Source organism: Melozone crissalis, unplaced genomic scaffold, assembly GCF_028551555.1.
Source record: "Melozone crissalis strain CALT ecotype California unplaced genomic scaffold, PUWL_Pcris_2 ptg000027l_1, whole genome shotgun sequence".
NCBI classification, from domain to species: Eukaryota; Metazoa; Chordata; class Aves; order Passeriformes; family Passerellidae; genus Melozone; species Melozone crissalis.
In genome coordinates this window covers 40,631,018-40,650,964 of record NW_026535805.1, presented here as the reverse complement: position 1 = coordinate 40,650,964, position 19,947 = coordinate 40,631,018, and the positions used below count along the sequence as shown (strand labels likewise).

Here is a 19,947-nt window from a genome sequence, read left to right as displayed (position 1 = left end):
TTACTGCATTGATGCCAGTTAGATGGGGTTTTGATGATCACTGGTGAATTCTGAATCATATGCACAGATTAAGTTGCCAGATAAAGCAGTTATCCAAAAAACTGCGCAGGGATTTTTTATGTGTTTAAAAAGGCCTCCAATATTTCAATTCAGTATGGGCTTCAGTGAGGTTGCTAGCATAGATTGCAGCTGTTCATCAGATGATTGCTGTTCTGTTTTTCAACACCCACACTTCTATGTGGACCACAAAGTAAGATTTAAAAGATATGAATTCCTGTTTCTGTTTCATCTTAAAAGTCTTTTTAAAAACTTTTGAATGAGAAGTAGGCTTTCACATTTTCTCACCAGTCTCATTTTGATACCTACTCATGGTTTTTAATTGCTCAGGATACAGAGTGTGCGTACACATCCAGAGACAATTATTGTTATTAATGCATTCACCAGTAAATAGATGGTATTGAATGTCAGTGAGAGCTACCACAGTTTTCCCATTCACTTCTCTTGATCAAAGTTTATTTCCTGTGCAGTTTGGGCTCACTATGGTGGATTCAATGTTCACTATGATCACTGGATCTGAGCTATGCTAATGCTGCACATATGCATTACCAAACAGTGTTTCCATGACCATTCATACACTTAAAAACCCACAAAAATAAAAGTAACATGCATCTTCTGTGTCTTATTCCAAACAACCAGATCATCATGTTTCATTCTCGTTGGTTTCAACTAAAATACACCTGAAATTTCTTCCACCAACTAATTCCCTCAACAAGACCTTAACAGTCTTATCTCAGAATGATCACAGTGATAGTTCATTCTTTCCGTCAGGCATTGGCTGGCCCATATTTACCAGATCTAACACTGTAACTCCTGAGCCCAAATCCAAGCTTTACAGGCACCTTCTGTGATGAAGATTTCATGCCTTTTCCATGACTTTGAAAGCAGCTGACCATCTGCATACACATTCCTAGTAGAGTGGGATCAGCAATACCTTCCCATTCACTTGCAGCTCAAGAGATGAATAGCATTATTGTTACATAGTTAAGTGGAGTTGCAATTGAGCTGCTGAGCAATAAAAGCCAGCAATAGGTATGGAAATTGTGATTGAAGTTTCAGCAATTATAATTTAAAAAATGCATAGTATTTGTTGTGCAGTAAAAATGAGCAAATCAGTCTACCCAGATTTCATATGTGCTGTTTAAATACACTAGGGCCCCTAATTTTCTTCTCATCCATGTCTTAGAAGTTTTTTTAGAAGGTGTTTGTTGTCTTGTGAACCATATGTAGCTTGTCTTGAGCAGACGATAATGCTTTTGTGAGTCAGAAGTGTAGCTCCACTGTATCCCATATTGAATAATCTGTAGATCGTTATGACATGATAAATGGGCTTAATTTGAGAAAATTAGTTATTCAGACCACTCTGAATTAGACTTTGAAGGTGAGATTCCTCTCATCCTGAAGTAGACATGTAAGGTAGGCACTTATGAAATGTCATTTATTTGAACTTCTTTCTATTGACACCTTACTGCATCCCTCTTCCCCTGGGAAACCATGGAGACTCCACCAGCAATCACCTGTTGCTCTGCTGATTTATTGTAAGACCAGCTAGATACACAATTTGACCAAAGGCAATGAAAGCCTTCTTTCAATTTTACAGATCAAGCATTTCTGCATAACTGGTCAATTCCAGAAGGGAATACCTGCAAAAATAATATTCATCTTCAGCCAGGAAAAAAGACTTTTTGACTGGCTTCTGGTATTTCTTAGAATTGGAGCAGGCTATAAGGAGAAACAGCAAAACAAATTTTCTATGAAAAGACAGAATAATTAAATTGAAAGATTGTCACAAGTAATTTTGGAGACTAGAAGAAAAACTAGTCAACAAGAGGCATGGTATATGCCAGAGTTTAACATTCATGTCAGTGAGGCCACTACAGTTACAAGCACCTCACCTAAGAGAAATGTTTGGCAGGATCAAGCCCAAACTACTCAGTCAAGACAGTGACTGACAAAAAACATACAACAATTTTCCAATTTTAAAATAACTTCATTGTGGAATAAGATTTCTCATAAAGACTACATTCTGGGACACACAGACTTAGCTTGAAGAGAATGTTTTATACAAATCTGGTACTTATTAGAGTTTTGTGCACTCATTTAGTCTGCATGCCACTTAGGCAGTTGGAATCAATCAAAGTGTTTGGGAGATGAGTCTTCACATACGTGTAACTGAGCGATACACAGCAACCATGACAATTGCACCACAGTTTCTGCAAGGAGTAGTGCCTTGCTACGTGAGTTTTATTTTCAGGCATGTAGTTTTCAGGCAATGCAAGTCTCTCCTTTTTTTTTAGATCAGTCTCTGTGGTGTCTCTCTGCCTTCTGAGCACTGATGTTCTCATTCTTTAAATTTAAAAATATCAGTCTTCTGATTACCCAAGGCCTGTTGAAGCTGGTCACTGTCTGCCCATCAGGTTTTGTTGGCTCTGGATCAAACCCCCAAGGAGTTCTAAAAATGTATATGATATGTTTACAGAAATTACAACAATCTATTTAGAGTGCAAATACATGGTAACTGATGACATCACAGGGAAGTATTTTAATGGTTTATATTAACAGATCCCTGTGGCTTATAACAATAAAAGAAATGTATTTTTTTATATTTCATGTGTGTTAAAAATTCCTGGGGTTTTTTGTTAATATTGGGCATAACATGTTTTCTGTGATATTAATAATAATTTATCCCTGTGATCCCAAGCCAGATCATGTCACTGTTAAGATCTCCATTAACCTGAATCAGCGATGGGTCAGAATTCAGAATGAATGAAAGCTACAAAACCTAAGGGATTTTTTTTGTCTGTTTGTTTGTGTTTATTTTTGGGGTGTTGTTTGGTTTTGGGGATTTTGTTTGTTTGTTTTTATCACTACATTGAAAAAATGGATAAACAAGATTCTAACAGAAATGTTAGTGGAAGTAATGTGGAGATTTTGAAGATCAAAGTGCCTTGTGATTTTTGAGTTTGCTAAAGAGAGCAGGATTTCTGGATTAATTAATGTATCCATCAAACTTTTATAATTGTTGAATCAATCTGCAGGAATATCTTAGGGTAAATACTGGTTTTGAGTGAAAGAAGATAACCTAGGATTACACCTACAAATGTTTTTGCTTGATCCAGTAGTCTCTTAGAGCCTTATCCTAAAATTTTAACTGGATTTCGAGACGTAAAATAGGCATGTTTGTTCTTCTTACGTGTGCGGCACATGTAATAACAATGAGAAGGAGCTCTGTTTCTTTCTCCTGTGATCTATTTTTTGCTCTGTCATATCACATTACAGCAGTACACAGGAGAACTAATTCAGACTCTGTTCCAACTTCTTTGACCTCTTGTATACTCTAAATATATTTTACCATTGGTGAGCCTGAATAGTAAAAGTATTTGATTCCACCTACTTTGCACTTCAAATATAGCTGAAAAAATTCTGAGAAGAATGTAGACAATAAAACGAAAATGCCCACTGAGATCTAAATCTCCTGTTCTGAGATTGGTTTGCTTTTTACCTGAGAATCACATTTTTTCTCAGATATTTTTAAGTGTAATTTCTTGGCTAGATGTTTCACATTTTAAATGTTGTCAGCCAGTCCCATGTACTCAGTAAACAGTTAACTAACACCACTCAGTTATTTATGCTGTGCTCATATTTACCATACCAGAATTTACCTCTTTACCATCCTACTAGGCCCTGATCAGTCATTAGAGAAAAAATAAGTAGGAAATAAAAATAGAATTGTCATGGTTTATGCCCAGCAAGCAACCAAGCTCCACGCAACTTCACCCTCCACGCATGCACCCCAGTGGAATGGGGAGAAGAATCAAAAGTAAAACTTGTAGCTTGGGATAAAACTGTGTACTAATTGAAAGAAAGTAAAATATCTAATCATAGTAAATAATAATAATAATAATAATAACAATAATAATAATAATAATAATAATAACAAATTATGCACAATAGAGTTCCTCACTGTTTGCTGACTAATGCCAGACCCTGTCCCAGAACCCAGATAATCCCCACTTCTGGATAACTCCTCCATGGTATTCCGTGTGTGGAATATCCCTTTGGCCCATTCAGGTCACCTGTCCCAGCTATGCTCCCTCCCAGCCTTTTTTGCATACCTCCTCACTGGCAGAGCATGAGACGCAAAAGAAAAAGGTCCCTGACTTAGGATAAACGCGACTTACCCAAACCAAAACATTCTCATGCTGAATCCAAAACAGCGCTGGAACAGCTACTGAGAAGAAATTAACTCTATCACAGCTAAGCACAAGAATGAACAAAAAAAAAAAATCCAGATAAAGAGAGACCACATGCAAATAAGGTGATTGAGACCACATGTAAATAAGGTAACTGCAAGTTTGCTTTCTTTTTTCCTACGATCTACATCTTCCACACATTACACAAATGCATGTTAAGCCTGCTGTAATATTTTAGGCTTTTCCTCCCCTCCTTGTGTTAAGACAGCCTTATCAGAGAGCAGTTCTGTACCTCAGCTCCCTCCACACTCAGCTTAGTCTGAGCACCAGTCGTGTTGTTCTCCTGAGGGAACAGAAGTCAGAGGACCCAGATGACAAGGAGGGAAAGAGGCTCCTCCATAAGCAGCATCTGGCTCTTTGGCAGATTTGCCAAGCACTTCTGCTAATGGGTTTGGATTTGCCCAGGGGTCTTTTATGTGGTTACATTGCAGATGGTCTGTCTGTTCTATCTTCTCCTTTTGAACACTTTTATTAAAAAAAACCCCAAACTGATAAGGTTCTTTATAGGTCTCACAAGATGCCTGTGCAGGCTCCTTTCTGTTAGTCATTGCAAAGCTTTCCAAATATCCAAATGTGTGTCTTGAGTTTTGTTGGCAATTCTGGACTTAGCTCTCCAGTTTAGCTGCCAAGTGATATAATTTACTGTGTTCTGAGTTTGTATTATTGTCAAATTTCTTTGGGAATTTCTTAATGTCATTTGTAGAGCAGAAGTAACTTTATCTCCTCTTAAAAGCATGAAATATACTTGCCTTCCACTAGCCATACACCTCTGAAAACATAAGTTTAAATCTGGTTTTGGTTAAATGTGAAAATTAGCATGATGGTCTCAATCTAATTCACTGGGGATTTGTGTCTGCCATTTAAGAGAGGCCCAGGACTGAAGCAACAAGTCTGTGGGAAGGTATGTTTGGCAGAGCTATGGAGAAACGCACATGCAGTGCCCAAATAAATAAAGCAATTCCACGGATCAACTTTTTAACAGAATTATTTATTGTGTGGCGCGAGTGCAGAAGAGGGCAGAGAGGGAGGACATCCTGTTTGGTGAATTCCGTTTAAGTTCTGGTTCAATTTACAACTAAATCTCTGTCACTTTAATTTTTAAGGGTTTTGGGTTTTTATTTGCTTTTCAGTGTAGAAGTAATTGGCAGGTGACTAGACATAAGATCATGTTTTATTCCTATGTTATTTCAGGCTTATGTCTTATTTTCCTTCTAATTATGTAGATTAAATTAAATAGAAAATAAACCCCTGTGCTCTCAAAGATGTAGTGCTTTTCATGACTTTCTCAAAATAGTACCAGAGAAGCACTTTCATCCCTCTTAGCATTTCATTACTATACCATGTTTCCCAACAGCAATATTTTAACATTTGCTGAGAAACAAGAATAAATGTATTATAAAGAGCAGTCATGTTGTTATGAACATCTCACACTCTGCCCTTTCTTACAAACCAGGTTCTTGGGGGACCAGTGCTAAAAGCAGTAAAGTTACAATCTTGCATCCAAAGTATGGATGTGGGTGGACATAACCAACAGCGCTGCAGGGCTTGCTTCCTTTACCTTGTTTTTCCCTCAGTACTTGGACAGAGGTGGACATCTAGTGATTTTTAAAGGCTAAGTATTATGTCAGAAGTCTTGGTGAGGTCCAGCCATTTGGTGTAAGCCATGTTTTGAACAGAGGGATCTCTAAGGGAGGGTAGCCAGCAGAGAGGCTGGTTCCCAGGGCTGCTGCTGTGTGCGCTGGGGCAGCGAGGGCTGCAGTGGTGCCTCTGCCAGTGCCCCACTCCTGTGGCTCTGTGACACTCCTGTGGCTCTGTGCCGCTCCAGGTATGCCCTGGCCTGGGGGCTGCCTTATCAGCATGCAGGCTGAGCTGGAAATGGAGGTGTTACAGATTTGCAGCTGCTACCTGCCCCTTCTTGTGGCCCAAGGGGATAATTCAGGGGAGGGGAGCTGTGCCCCAGAGTTCTCAGCGACACGTATTTATTGACTCTTAGAAAAATCACCTACTTCACCCCAAGTGAAAAAGGTGTGTATGCTTTAAGTTTCAAATTATGAAATAACTTGGGGAAATCAAACAGCAAAGCAAAATGAAGTGTAGTCATTTTGTATCAGTTGCAAAGAACAGCCAGCATTGGTGCATTTAACAGAGCATCATTTTCTGTCTCTTGCTCAGGATAATGGAATTTGTTTTGAGTGTAATTAGTTATGTAAAATTCTTTTAGGTTCTTCCAGGCAATAAGGTCATCCTGGGAAAAATGACAGGGATGTGTGTGCAGCGCACCTAGTAGTGTACCTTGCCGTCCAGAATGGCTGTGCCCAGCTACCCCTTACAGTGGTCAGATGCTGAAGCAGTTAAGGCATCAGGCAGTCAGCAAGTTGCATATATTTGTTTTATATTCTAAACCAAACTCATTGTTGGGACTGCGATTAGAGAACAGAAATAATTGCTTTTGACACAAACTGTTTTGGAGCCAAACATAATGTACTCCACATGAGGTAAACTACAGAATATTTGTCTTGGGAGCCAAGATTCAGATCAGGTTTAACTTGCAAGGGGAACTTCTCTGTTAAAAGTGAGATGTGTTAATGTTTCCCACGTTAAGACTGCTTGCCAGTAATTCTCTGTATATTGCATTTACCAAGAGAAGTTTCAGAATGTTTGCATTAAAATATGAATAGAGCATGAAAACTACAAGTTTTTGGCAACTCCTGTACTCTGCCTAATCTGTCATCATAACTCATCCTTTCTGGAAGCTGATGAAGTTCTTGCCAGGCCCCTGTACTGGTGGCTAAAGAAATTACATTCAAGTAAGGTATGGTCACTCTTCATACAGCACACCTGAAAGACGTTTTTTTCTTTGGACATTCCTGGTGAAGAAGAACCATGTTACAATAACTAGTTTGAAATATAACAGACATCTCAATTTAGGGTGAGTCAGACACAACCTATCCGTTGCTCTTTTTTTTAATGAAAATATGAGTTCACACTTACTTCATGCTGTCCAGGCTCCACTGAAGCCAACAGCAAAATTCCCAGCCCTTCATCTCTGATTTCCCAATTTTATATTTGCTTAAATATTGTCTGACATGAATACAGTTGACATTATTATATTTAAATTCATAATATTATGACTGCAATAAGCAGTGTCATTTTGAAGGCTGTGTTTTACAAAGGGCAGATTACTAGTAATTGGCAGAGCTGATCATCTCCACATTCCTCTGTATATATGAGAAACAGACTCAAATCAGACTCAAAACCACCAAAGAAGGACTTTGTGAGATCTTCAGTCATTGGCTTTGGTACCTGTTCCTTATGTCCACCTGTCAGAGATGTGGAAGGGAGTCTGAAATTTCCAGCAGATTTTTCAGATGTGACTCTGAGCACTTGTATAGAAGTAGTGGCACAGGGGGGAAGGCCACAGGCTTGCTGTTTGCATTCCAGCCATCTCCACAGAAGTGTTTGTTGCTTGTTTATGACACAGCACATCATGTTGTCAGAACCACAGCATTTCCAAGTGCCTGTCACATCTGGAAGTGATCAGAAGCTGTTGGGTGAATTAATCTTTGAAAATGTGGCCCTGGATCCAAAGACTTGCATTTAGATCTTATGTATCTGTAAACTGGTAGTTTATATTTCATGTAAGTTGGATACTTGACAGCTCCCCATGGAACTGTGCTGTCATTATCACTATTGATTTACTTAAATACTCATATATGGACTTCAAAACCTTCTTTAATGTTTTGTTTTGTTTGTTTGGAGTGGTTTTTTGTTGGTTTGTTTTTGTTAAGTAGCAGCTGCCTGTGTGTCTTTATGGGTTTTCTGTTCACATGCTCAGGCTTGGGATGGTCTCTACATGGAGTCAAAGAGTAAAATTGTATCCCATCAAAACTGTGGCTGTCACATTAGGATAGCCCAGAAAAGATATCTGAAAGGCTGGGATCCAGCTGGCCAGAAGGTATTGTTCAGCATAGCTTTGCCTTTTGTGTGTACATTAGTCTATTATATCAGAATGGATCAGTTTCCAATATAAAACTATCATTTGCTTTCATCAACTCATACCTATTTTAAACTTGAGAGTGGAGACATGATGTGGAATAGGAGCATATGGAAAAAAAGCACCTCCTGTTACTTACTTTTTCAGTGTCAGCCTGCCTATTTCTCTACTCTGAATCTGTGTTTTGTAATTGAACAATCTCCTGAGCATAGAGCATGTGAGCTGGAAGTTTATGTTGTGGTAAATAACTTAGTAAGTTCCACTCCCCCTGGTTTGTTTTGATTTTTATTTATTTATTTTAATTGTTGTTGGCTTTAGAGAAGTCAGCTACATGTCCAACAGCAGAGTCCAGAAATGGCTCCTAGGTATTTTGTGTTTTATCCAAAAATGTGGAAATCCAAATGAATTTTGCATTGTCTTTTAATTGTGACAGGGAAATGACATTCATTTCCAATAAAAGTCAGAAAGCAGTGAAAAATTATTGTAATGTGGATTTGTGGCCGACTGAACTGCACTAGAATAGACAGTTTTCTGTGGTTTTCTGGAAACCACATTAAATGACATTAAACTGAAATAAAATGTCTCAGTCAATCAGAAACAAGGGGAGCCATGCAGTCACTGGCTTTTAAGCAAATAATAGTTTCAGCAATTATGTAGCACAACAATCCAAGCTGTCTAAATTAATTGGCATGTTTAATCACCATAAGAGAAAAAGCTAAACTCACTTTCAGGCACAAGAAGAAAATACCAGTTTTTCTTTTCTGACTAAAATAAGCTTGAATTTTTAAGCAATTATCTTTCACAGTATTTAGTCATATCTTCTCACTTGAGTCAGAAAGAACAAACATATATATCCTTTTCAGTAAAAAAATTATTATCAGCTTATTACTAAAGCAATAGCCATAAACTAAATTAACAAAATCTTTAACCTTTGGCAATTGTTCCTGCGGTGAGAAAAGAGGGAAGCCTAGATTTAATAAAGACAAAAAACATCTGACACCTAATCGTTAGGAAGCATGGAGAAGCTCAAGGCGACACAGGGTCACAAAAGGGAGGGTGATAGCAAAAGCTTAACTGGGGAAATGGGAATGGGGGGTGGGGAAGATGCTGCAGTGCTGTTAAAAGAAATGTCTTTTTCTTTAGCTGTGAATGGTGCAAGGGGGCAAGCGACAATGCCGGCCTTTGTCACCAAACCTGCTCACCCACTTTCTCAGCTGAGCCCTCTGCATCAAGGGCATCCCAGGCACTGACACTGTCTGCCTGTCAGACAGCTCCTGTAAAGTAATACTGTCTGCAGGAGGGTTTTTTTCCTGTATGAGGTTTGAATAGCCAGGTGAAGAACAACAGGCAGGAAAGCAGAACCGAGATACAATCACAACTTGTGCCCTTTTATACCCCAAAGAATTACCTAAGGAGTCCCATCCTCTGTAAGACAGGCAGTTTATTTGAGATCGAAAAAGCTCTTAAACAAAATCAGGCACTTTGAATTCTCCTCAGATTATTGTTCCTCTCCACAGTGCAGTTATTGCAATATCTGGATATGGGTTCTTTTCCTGTGAGCTTGAACTCGTGTGCTGGGAAGCTGCATGGTGATATTCAAACTTGTAATGAGTAGTCCATAGAAAGTCTAGCACAGCTCTTACTTCATACTTACAGTTTTGCAAAGTTCAACCTTGTGATATTTTTATTTTTTTATTACCTATGTGGTATTCCTTAACGTGGTAGAAAGACTTGGATGTTTTAATTCTTTGTTTCGCTAAGGTTCCCTCTATTTGATACCCTTTGTCTGACATTGGTTGTAGATTGATGGAAGTATTTTTATTCTTGGAATATGAATGTGACTTTATTTTTGCCTCTTTCCATTATTTTTTAATACGAATGTTGACGCTGTACTTCCAAACACATGAGAAACAGAAATTATACAGCTGTAATCCACCTCCTATCCCCAAATGGTTGCAGAACGGTCAGCATTTGTTTTCTGTATTGCTAAAAAAAAAAAAAAGTAATAAAATAAAACTCTGAGGAGCATTTGCTGGCTTTATCAATATAACATGACATTATTTTACTGCTTCTTAGCACTGTATTGTTTTACAAGTTAAGAAAGGAGGACTCAAGGAAAGCAAGAAGGAGGTCTTGCTAGTGTCCAGTACTATTATTTGTTTTTAAATCTGGCAGGTTTTCAGAACTTGTGTGTTGGAGGAGCAGCTTTTGGGATATTGTGCCTAGAATAGCAAAAGTTCTGCTATTTTGGCCATCTACTAAGCTTAAGATCTATAGATGGGTTTGATGAGCCAGGGAAAACAAGAGGGGTAGTTGTCTCAATGGAATAGATTTATTTCATTGGTTGTGTTCTTCCTTCCTTACCTTTTACACTGACAAAAAAAATTGAAAAATACTGCCATAAACAGCGCAAAAGCATCTGGAAAAGAAAATATTGACTTTTATTTTGGGGTTGATGAAATGATTGGAAATATTACTCACTTGAGGAGATTTTTTTGGCTGTGTGTTTTGCTTCATTATTGGTGGAGATCTTCTGTGGAAAGGTGTTGGGAAGTTTTTTGTTGTGTATACACTTAAACACATGTTTTTGTGTATATTGAGCACCAAAGAATTATTATAAGGTTGGATGTGTCTGTGTGTCAGTGTATGTGAATTTGTATACAACTGTATATTCTCTGGAAACCTGTCCATCATCCAGAATCTCTCTGTCTTCACCTTCCTTCTTATTGCCCTCTGTAGCCTTTGAAGGGTTGATGTAACTTCTTTTTAATTGCATTATTTACAGTTCTTGTAGGTGCAAGTAAACATGAAAAATATCTGGTCTAATTTTGAATGTAATTTAAAAGAAAACAAAACAAAACCCAAAAAGCCACACCAAACAAAACCAAAACCCCAAAACAGTGGGAAAAAAAGCCTTTATAACTGTGGTGTTATCTAAATTATTGGTTGTTTTAAACTTTGTTGAGGATTTAATGTAGATTGGACAAATTATATTTGTGTATGTGCATCCATTTTGATTGTTTTTGTCAGAGTAAAGGCTTGTATGATCTAGTTCAGACTGTATATTAAAGAGAGATGAGCTCACTTGTCCTGTTCAGAACATGGCTGAAAGCTCTGCCTAAAAAAAACTATGTAGGAAATTAAAAAAAATAATCTACTTGTCTTCAAAACAGTGAAGTTGGTCTGAGAGCTGAGCCGATACCAGTAGGAAACAGATTTAGCCAAGTTTGAACAGTTCTGTTATCCAACTTTCCTATTGCACTAAAATTTAATTTGAAATAAAGGGAAAGTTTGCTTAATTTCAGAACCTCCAGGGTAGCTGATAACTTAAATAGACAAGACTCCATGTTTCTGTGAGAAAGTATGGAGTATTTACAAATTTGTGTTACAACAGGAGAGATACTAGAAAAACAGGGGTGAAGCTAACCTAAAAATAATAGTAATAATAATAGTAGTAGTAGTATTAAAAACAATAATATACATTTTTGCCTCTGTGAAGTTTCATGAGATTCTCCTAAAGAGATGTATGTGGTGTAGCAAAGAATTTTAAATATTTAAAATATTTTTGCTATGATTATTTACAAACTAAATTAAATTATTCAATTTTAAATAGCCTCCATCTAGTCCTTCTTTCAGTTCTCAGCTAATTTGGATTTGCTTCAAATTCTGCACAAAGGAAATGGTATTTGTAAAATGTTCTGGTTAGGCTGGGATTTGAAGTACTTTGCTTTCATGTTAGAATATTTATTCTTTTATAAATCTTTGATAAATTATTTCATACTTTTGATCTTGTTGGTAAAAAAGTTTGAACTCGATTATGAAGTGAAAATTTACATTTTAAAACATCACCTCTTTCAAGAAAATTATATAAATATGTTCTACTTGTAGGATTAAAAAATAATTAATGGAGTTACAAGCTGTGGAGGGAACCAGCTCTAAGTCCACCTTAATAATAGTTAAACTGGAAATGCAGATGAATAACACAGTAATAGCAACCCAGATTTTCTGGAAATAAATTTTATGTCTGCAGTGCACAAATGAATATGTGATTGTAATGAAGGGAGGGAAAAAAGAGGAATTTTTAAAACAACTATAGAAGCAAGGCTTGGGCTTTTTGCCTTTAAAACAACACAAGTGAAAGCTGCACAGAAATAGAGAGATGCAGTTGTCACATGGCCCAGTGATGATTAGTCCTGCTTACACCTTCTGGGCAAGGTTGGGTGGTCTGGGGTGGGCACAAGTTCTGTTCATCCACACTTGTAAAAATGGGACAGAAGAGGGTGGAATTTGTCTCTTTGGATGCTGTTCCTTAATCCACTTCTGAGCATAGGCTTGAAACCCTTGAAAAGATGTAACCTCAAGCTGGGGAACAAAATATGCTCTGACGGGGAAGGCTCAGAATCCCCACACAGATTCTTAAACCTTCTTCAGTTGGGTAGGATTGTCTACAGATTGGAGTTACAGCCCACTGAGATCTGGGAGACTGTTCTGTGAAATGGGATGTTTTAGAGACTTTTCCAGTAAGCCTCTGAAATGATCCACTAAGCATGTGCAAATACCAACTTTCAAAGGCTTTAAGCACAGCCAAAGAAGAATAAAAGACAAATCTGTCTTGCCAGGTTTCAGGTTTTTGCTCAGAAGCTGGGAATAATGCAAATCTTCTTCAAACAGTCAAGAGATAATTAAAACTTATTCTTATCCAATCCATTTCCTGAAAAAATGCATCTTTTTATAAAATGTATAATTTTACTTAATTATTCTAAAAATAGCAGTTTGAGATATTGCAGTAGGGATAAAATAAAGCTCAGTTATGTGCGTGGCAGAGAAACAAAATATGTAAAATAAAATTGTAAAGTGTAATTTTTTAAGCACCTTTAACAATAAACTTTATTCCATCTAAACTGGAACACACTGCATTTACTAGAAAGCAGTCTTTAATAAATAGCTGCATAAACTCAGAAGTATTAATTACTCCTTCAGAGATTTCTTTTAAACTTTTTTTTAGTGCAGCAAAGCACATACTGAACCTGAACCTGCTTCTGATTAAGTCAGTGAAAGCAGGACTCTGATAAACATTTAGTTTGACAAAATGAATTCAAGATGTTGGAATTATTTTGTCCATTTTACTAAGCATTTTTCCTGAATCCTCCATTCACTGGAAGATAAGATTTTACTAAGTCTGTTACATCTTCCTGAGAAGTCTTTAGGCTAAAGGTAAACTAAATATATCCAGAAAAGTGAATTGAATTATATATGTTACACAGAAGGCAACATGTGCACTTCTGTAAATAAATCACATAGGGATATATTAAAGTAATCCCTGTACTTGTTCACACAGGATGGAGCACCCAGGATAATACAATGTATACACATGGTTTTGTGAAAATTTTATTGGTTTGGATATCCTTTTTATTCTGAATAGACTACCAATAAGTACAAGATGTCTTTTACTCCAGCAGAAAAAATGTCTATTTGTGAAGGCACTATTTAAAAATGCTTTTAGTTAATTAACTTGCCATGTCTGTGGATGGGATGTCATTTTTGTTACAGAAAATAAATTAGGGTGATAAAAATACTTCTCTGCACAGAAGCTTTCGTGCTTGTTTGGAACAAAAAGTATTCGTTTTACAAAATTTGATTCTTTATATTCTTTGCCAAGAAAATGAGAGTTAGTGGACCTAGTTTTCTGATGAAAAAAAGATCTGATTTGATTAAGAAAAGCTGATTCATTTGACTGTGAAAAGTGCTTAAAATGGATACTTAAAAACACTAGGTAGGTGAACCAGTGATTTTGCTTCTAAAATGCTGCTGAAGTGTTTGCATCTTTGGCAATGATGTGTGCCCATCTGAAAAGAAATTGGAAATTGTGGCAACTTACATGCAAAACAAGGGGAAAAAAACACGTGTGAACTTTCTAAGCTGGAACTGCCCATTAGGTATCTGTGTGCTGATCATACTTCAACAGGAAATGATGATATTTAAAACTGCCAAGTGAACACGTGTGGAGCATTACGCTGTGTATGCGGTGAAACACGCATTGTTTATTTTGTGTAGCATTCTTCTGCTCCCTTAAATACATACAAGATGGAAACTCATAGACTTTTTTTAACCTTTAGCTGCTTTACTTGTACAGAAACTGCCAAACAAAATCTGGCAGACTTGTAAACAACCTGAGTTCATTTTATTTCATCTAACTGATCACATTTCCAGTAGACAACAAATAAAATGCATTGCTGACAGAGATGTAGAAATGTATATACAATTAGATGAAGAAATTGTGTTCAATGCAGTTCAAATCTCAGCTTTTGCCTTTTCATTTCCTTGAATATGGCTGTAAAATCCTTACCTGCTGATGCATGGCCAGCAGCAAAACCAGTTTTTTCCTGTTTATCCAGAGTGCTGCTGGGCAGGCTATCCTACCAATGGCTTAGCCAGAGCATCTCATTGTTGACTTTTAGTCCTTTACTTGAGTAAATGGGATTCTTCATTTACTTGAGTAAATGGGTTTCTTTGCTTCATGTGGCTATGGATAAAGCTTCCTTTTATTTTCCCAGTTGAGATATAGTATTTCCTAAATTTTCTCAAATATATTCAAGACATGAAAGCTCTGTCTTGGGTTAAATTAATGTAATGTGAGGGATTAAATCATCCAGGAGATCAGCAGAATTTGGAGTATAAAAGCCAGATAATTTCATTTTCTGGAGGGGAAAAAATCCAGTTTCAGCCAGCAGACCCATATTTGATGGAAAGGTGGTGGGGTTTTGTTTGTTTTTCCACAGAGCAGGATCTGTGGAGCACAGAAGATAGGCAGTTTCAAAGTGAAACTTGAAATAAATTCTTAAGATGTTGGGTATTGCCCTTAATGATTTGCCATTGATTGCCCTGGTCAGAATATGAATACCTGGGAGCTGTGGTTACTGAACCATTCCAACTGTTCATCTCTTTCCTCTCCATCTCAGCCTTCTACCATGTAATAGGGCTTTCACATCCTCTGTAAGTCAATCTTTCTGTTGGCCTTTGGAGTACACATATGGTAGATCATTCTCTTGTTACACATGGGCTGGCAACTTTGCACATATATAGGAAAACTGTTTCTCTGGGGGAAAAAAATCTGTGTAATTAATATATAAATGAAGAAGGAGTGGGCGAGCACAGACTGCAAATTGGATTGCAATTACCGGTCTAACAAGAAATGTTCCTTGTCTGCTCTGTCTTTGTCTGAGAAAGGCCAATCTGTTGTCACTGCATGAAAGCCATCTACAGGCCCCCAGTGTAACTGTGAGGCTGCAATTCATGGCAGCCTAAATCCACCTGAAATTTTGCAAGCTTCCCAGAAATTACGCACAAGAAAACAAGTATCAAGAGATCCAAGACGAATATGTATATTTGTAGGAGTGAAGAATTTTCCAGATGTGCACAAAAGTTCTGTTCATTCACTTATATGGGCTGTTCCTGTAATTCAGTGTGGATGCGGCAACTGCAGGTGGTTGGAATACAGATAATGAGAGGCAGAAGTTCCCGTTTTGGCTTTCTTATGCACAAATTCTGTGGTGTGTTTCAGGGGAAGTTTCATAAGCCCATGTCACTTCATAATATCTAAAGGAAAAATGGAAAATAGTGACAATGTTGCTGTTAACTACTTTCCTAGGTTTGGTAAAAAGCAAAGGTATCAAAGGAACCTGCACTGATTTGTTAGCCTGGATGCTTTTCAAACCCTCCATATTAAAAAAAAAAAAAAAAGTTATTATAGAAAAAGCAGAATATTTTAGATAGTATCACAATGTATTAATATTGTCACCTTGTTTTTTAACAGGTCTATGGAAATGCAGGATCTAGCCAGTCCTCATAATCTTGTTGGAAGTAGTGATGCACCAGGTAGTTCCAAATTGGATAAATCTAATCTCAGTAGCACATCAGTCACAACAAATGGAACAGGAGGTAAGTATAAGACACAGCTTGCACACAGAGAGTTTTGCCTAGTTTTTAGTCATATGCATTTTTTACCATAATTTCAAAAATTACCGTATACCCATTTATAAATCCAGCAAGAATGATGAAAAATTGGCAGTCATACAAGTGTAAATTTCTAATTCCAACATCACTTCTTTGATTTGCACCAGCTAAAGTAAGAGGCAGAACTGAAACAAGGTGCAAAGATGAAATAAGGAAAATTTTGGTTGATTTGAATGGTTGATTTGAGTACAGTGGTTCATGTTTGCTTATACCTGTTAGTAACTTAAAAATGAATTGTATTTTCTGTGTCATACTTCCTTGATGAGTAATAATTTACTCTTATTCCCTGAGTTATTTGCATTTATGTTAAATTAAAATCATTATCAAGAGAAGTGCATCACAATTAGACTCAGGAAATATGGAGGTTTTTTGCTGATGAATTTCACTTCTTGGGAGGTAATGAAAGTTTGTAATAAAGGGATTGTTTGTTTTCCTCAGCAGCAACTGGTCATTAATACTGTAGGTGATGCTGTAACACTGCCATACAGATACAGATATTCCAATGGTTTCAGATAACCAATTCTACCATAGCAGTGGGAGGCTGGGTGCCACATTCTGAGGTGTAGTCCATGAAAGTGACACCATGGATATGAGTCAAACTAGAGTTCCTTCTTTACAGTTTATACATTACTGTCTATTTTAGCAGTTGGTACTAAGAAAATTTTTTTGGCTTGTTCTTTCTGGCCACAAGGTACAGCATTTTATTCACTTATTCCATTTAAATAAAAGTCTATCAATGTCAATAACAAGTGGATGTGCCTGGGAGGGTAACTGAGCTCTGCAAAGAAGGGCTGAACCGTATTTTTAAACAGAATCCTTATTCCAGCATAAAAAATAGAGAAAACTTCCAGCATGCTATTAAAGAACACTAGTAACTGGATGCCTCTATATTATACAATGTGCATAAATAAACCAGTTAAAATAATACCCATAAAACCAATACAGTTCTGTTAAAAGGCTTGACTTAAAATGCCAAAATACTGCTTTGCCTTGAAGACCATTCATTTACACTGAACAGACATTGGGAGAATGAACTGTTGTAACATTGCTGTTCTCAGGAGACAACATGACTGTGTTAAATACTGCAGACTGGTTGCTGAGTTGCAGTACTCCCTCCTCTGCAACAAGTATGAGAAAGCCTGGTACAGTGCATGCGTGTGTGGTGTGTCCCCATGGCTGCTGCGTGACATCTCTCTCCATTTGCTCTGGTCTTCTCTTTTGCAGTTTGAACTCAGTTCTCATGGGGTTCCCCCTCACCCCAAGCATTTTTTCATACCCTTTCTCAAAGGCTTTTCCCACAGCCAGAAAACTGTTAGGAAGTTGCTATGAGCAGTTATCTTACAATGCTCTGAAAGTCATTTGATGAGCAAGGAGAATTTAACCCGCTTATAATTAGCTTAGCTGTCTACATGCTCTGAGTGACTGGGATTGTCTTGTGGTGTTCAGCATTGCTGGGAAGTGCCAGTAGTCAGCATTGGTGGAAGTCAGACCGATGGAATTTTCACAGAATGCCCATTTGCTTTTCTTTTGTTTTTAAGTAAAACGTTGCATGATTACCTGAGCACAAGTCAAGGTTGACAGTATTGTTCTTACTCCTACTAAGGCTTTCATTATTAATCAAAGCTTATGTCTAATGTGCTGCCACATGTAACTTGCCACTTTACAAAATTTTGGCCAAATTTTCCAAGCTGTTGTTTTCACTTATGAGTTTCCTGACATGTATTATTAATTGTCAGAAGTTGTAAGGATTAATAATGACTCTATATGTGACATCATTACAGTACATATGGGATTAATCATAGATGTAAACATGCATCACTAAGTTTCTCTACATGTCATTACAAAAGTGCTTAAATTGTACAGGTTTGGACTAAAGTTAGGAAGATTTCAAAAAACTTGTTGTTTTAAAAAATCCCTCAGAATCAGCTTGCCATTTGTAAAACATAAATGCAAAGAAAATTTACCAAAAAAAAGTTGCCTTGAGCACAAAAGATCATTTGCACTAGAATAAGTTGTTCCATGTGAATGCTGCTGCTGAATGACAAGATTTTGAGTTTAAGGAAGACTGAGACAGACTTGGGCTGTCTCCTCTTTTAGTTGTTCAGCATGTTCAGGTAAATGTGGAAGGTAACAATTTAAGTACTAATTATTAGTAGCGAGGAAATACAGTGTGTTACTTGTATTAAATCTGATTTTCTATAGACAGTAGAATATTTAGAATTGTGCTTCTAGTTGAGTATATTCCCAGAAAAACTCTTAAGCCCTGCTAAAAGAAAGAGGAAAATCATTCCTATGGCAAGCTGTGTGGTTTATTGTTCTACATGAGCTTTTAAAATTAGATTTGTTTGCTGTAACTTCTGTTGCACTTGCTTGTCCTCCCTCATGCATGGTATTAGCACCTCTTGCCCCTAAAACCCTGCATTCATTTTCAGTCCTTAACACAGAGTAATACTTTAGAGAAAATAAAAAAGTGGTCAGCAGAGTAGCAGTCATTTTGATCTGCTAAGTCCTTTCATCAAGGTCTGTTGTAGAAGCTGTTGCTTGTTGGGAGCTGTATTCCGAGTTAGCCTTAAAATAATGAAGTTTGGACGAGATCCCTGGAGGCCATTTGGGCCAAGAACTGCTCAGAGCAGAGCCAACATCGCTGTTAGATTCGTGTCGCTCAAGGCAGCATTGAATTTTCCTCCTACATCTAATTGGATTTTTCCCTTAGTGCAGCTTGTATCTGTTCTCACCTGTTGTTTCCCAGGGCACCTTTTGAGGTGAGTGTGCCTTTGTTCTTTGTCATCTTTGCACCTTCCCATCAGATAGCTGCAGGCAGCAATTAGCTCTCCCCTCAGCCTCCTCTTCCTAGGACAGCACAAGCCCAGCTTCTTGGGGCTCCTTGTGCACCACGTGCCCCAGCACCTGATGATGTTTGTAGCTCTGCTCTGTCCCTGTGTTGTCATGGTCTAAGCCCAGCTGGCAACTAAGCAGCACACAGCTGCTTGCTCTATCCCATCTGAAAGCAGAACATGGGCAGTCTTCACTCCTAGCAGCACTCAAATGTATTTCCAGTTAGAGGTTGCTTCTCATTTTATTTTCACTCTTTCAATACATTCAAACAAAACAAACAAAACAAACAAAACAAACAAAAAATACAAACAAAAAAAAATTAGTTCTCTTAAAGTGATGTTAGAATATTTTCTTTTTTCTTAGTTAGCTTTGTGCTTTTTCCCTTCTTTATTTAATGACATAAAGCATAAAGAAAAATAGGTAGTAGTAAAAATTTCCAGCTACACTGAGAAAGGACCTTGATGAACTCCTTACTGTCATGAAATCTGAATGCAAAAAAATAGAACTGTTTAAAGTCAAGCACATATAAAAACAATTTCTATAGGTATTTTCCAGCAAAATTCAGTGCCAATATAATGTTTTTCCTCAAGTTAAGTGCAGGAGAGAGTTTCTTTTGTATTAGATTATTTTCTTGACAGGGAAAGAAAAAAGATTGTGTCTATTCCTGCTGATGGCAGTGCAGTGCAGCTGGCATTAACCAGAACTAGACACAATTCTAAAGTAAACATTTCAATTCATGACTGACGTTTTTGTTAAATATAACAGTTAAACACATACTGTCTCCTTGGATGCAGT

General features: G+C 37.3%; 1 protein-coding gene across 1 annotated transcript in view; it reads left to right on the top strand.

The window, feature by feature from the left end:
- EYA4 (EYA transcriptional coactivator and phosphatase 4) overlaps positions 1-19,947 on the top strand; it is a 121,731-nt gene that overhangs the window by 60,925 nt on the left and 40,859 nt on the right. Inside the window, exons 3-4 of the mRNA XM_054279688.1 lie at positions 16,118-16,242; positions 17,376-17,444. Of these exons, the coding sequence (XP_054135663.1) occupies positions 16,118-16,242; positions 17,376-17,444 (194 nt within the window). The remainder of the gene's footprint in view (positions 1-16,117; positions 16,243-17,375; positions 17,445-19,947) is intronic.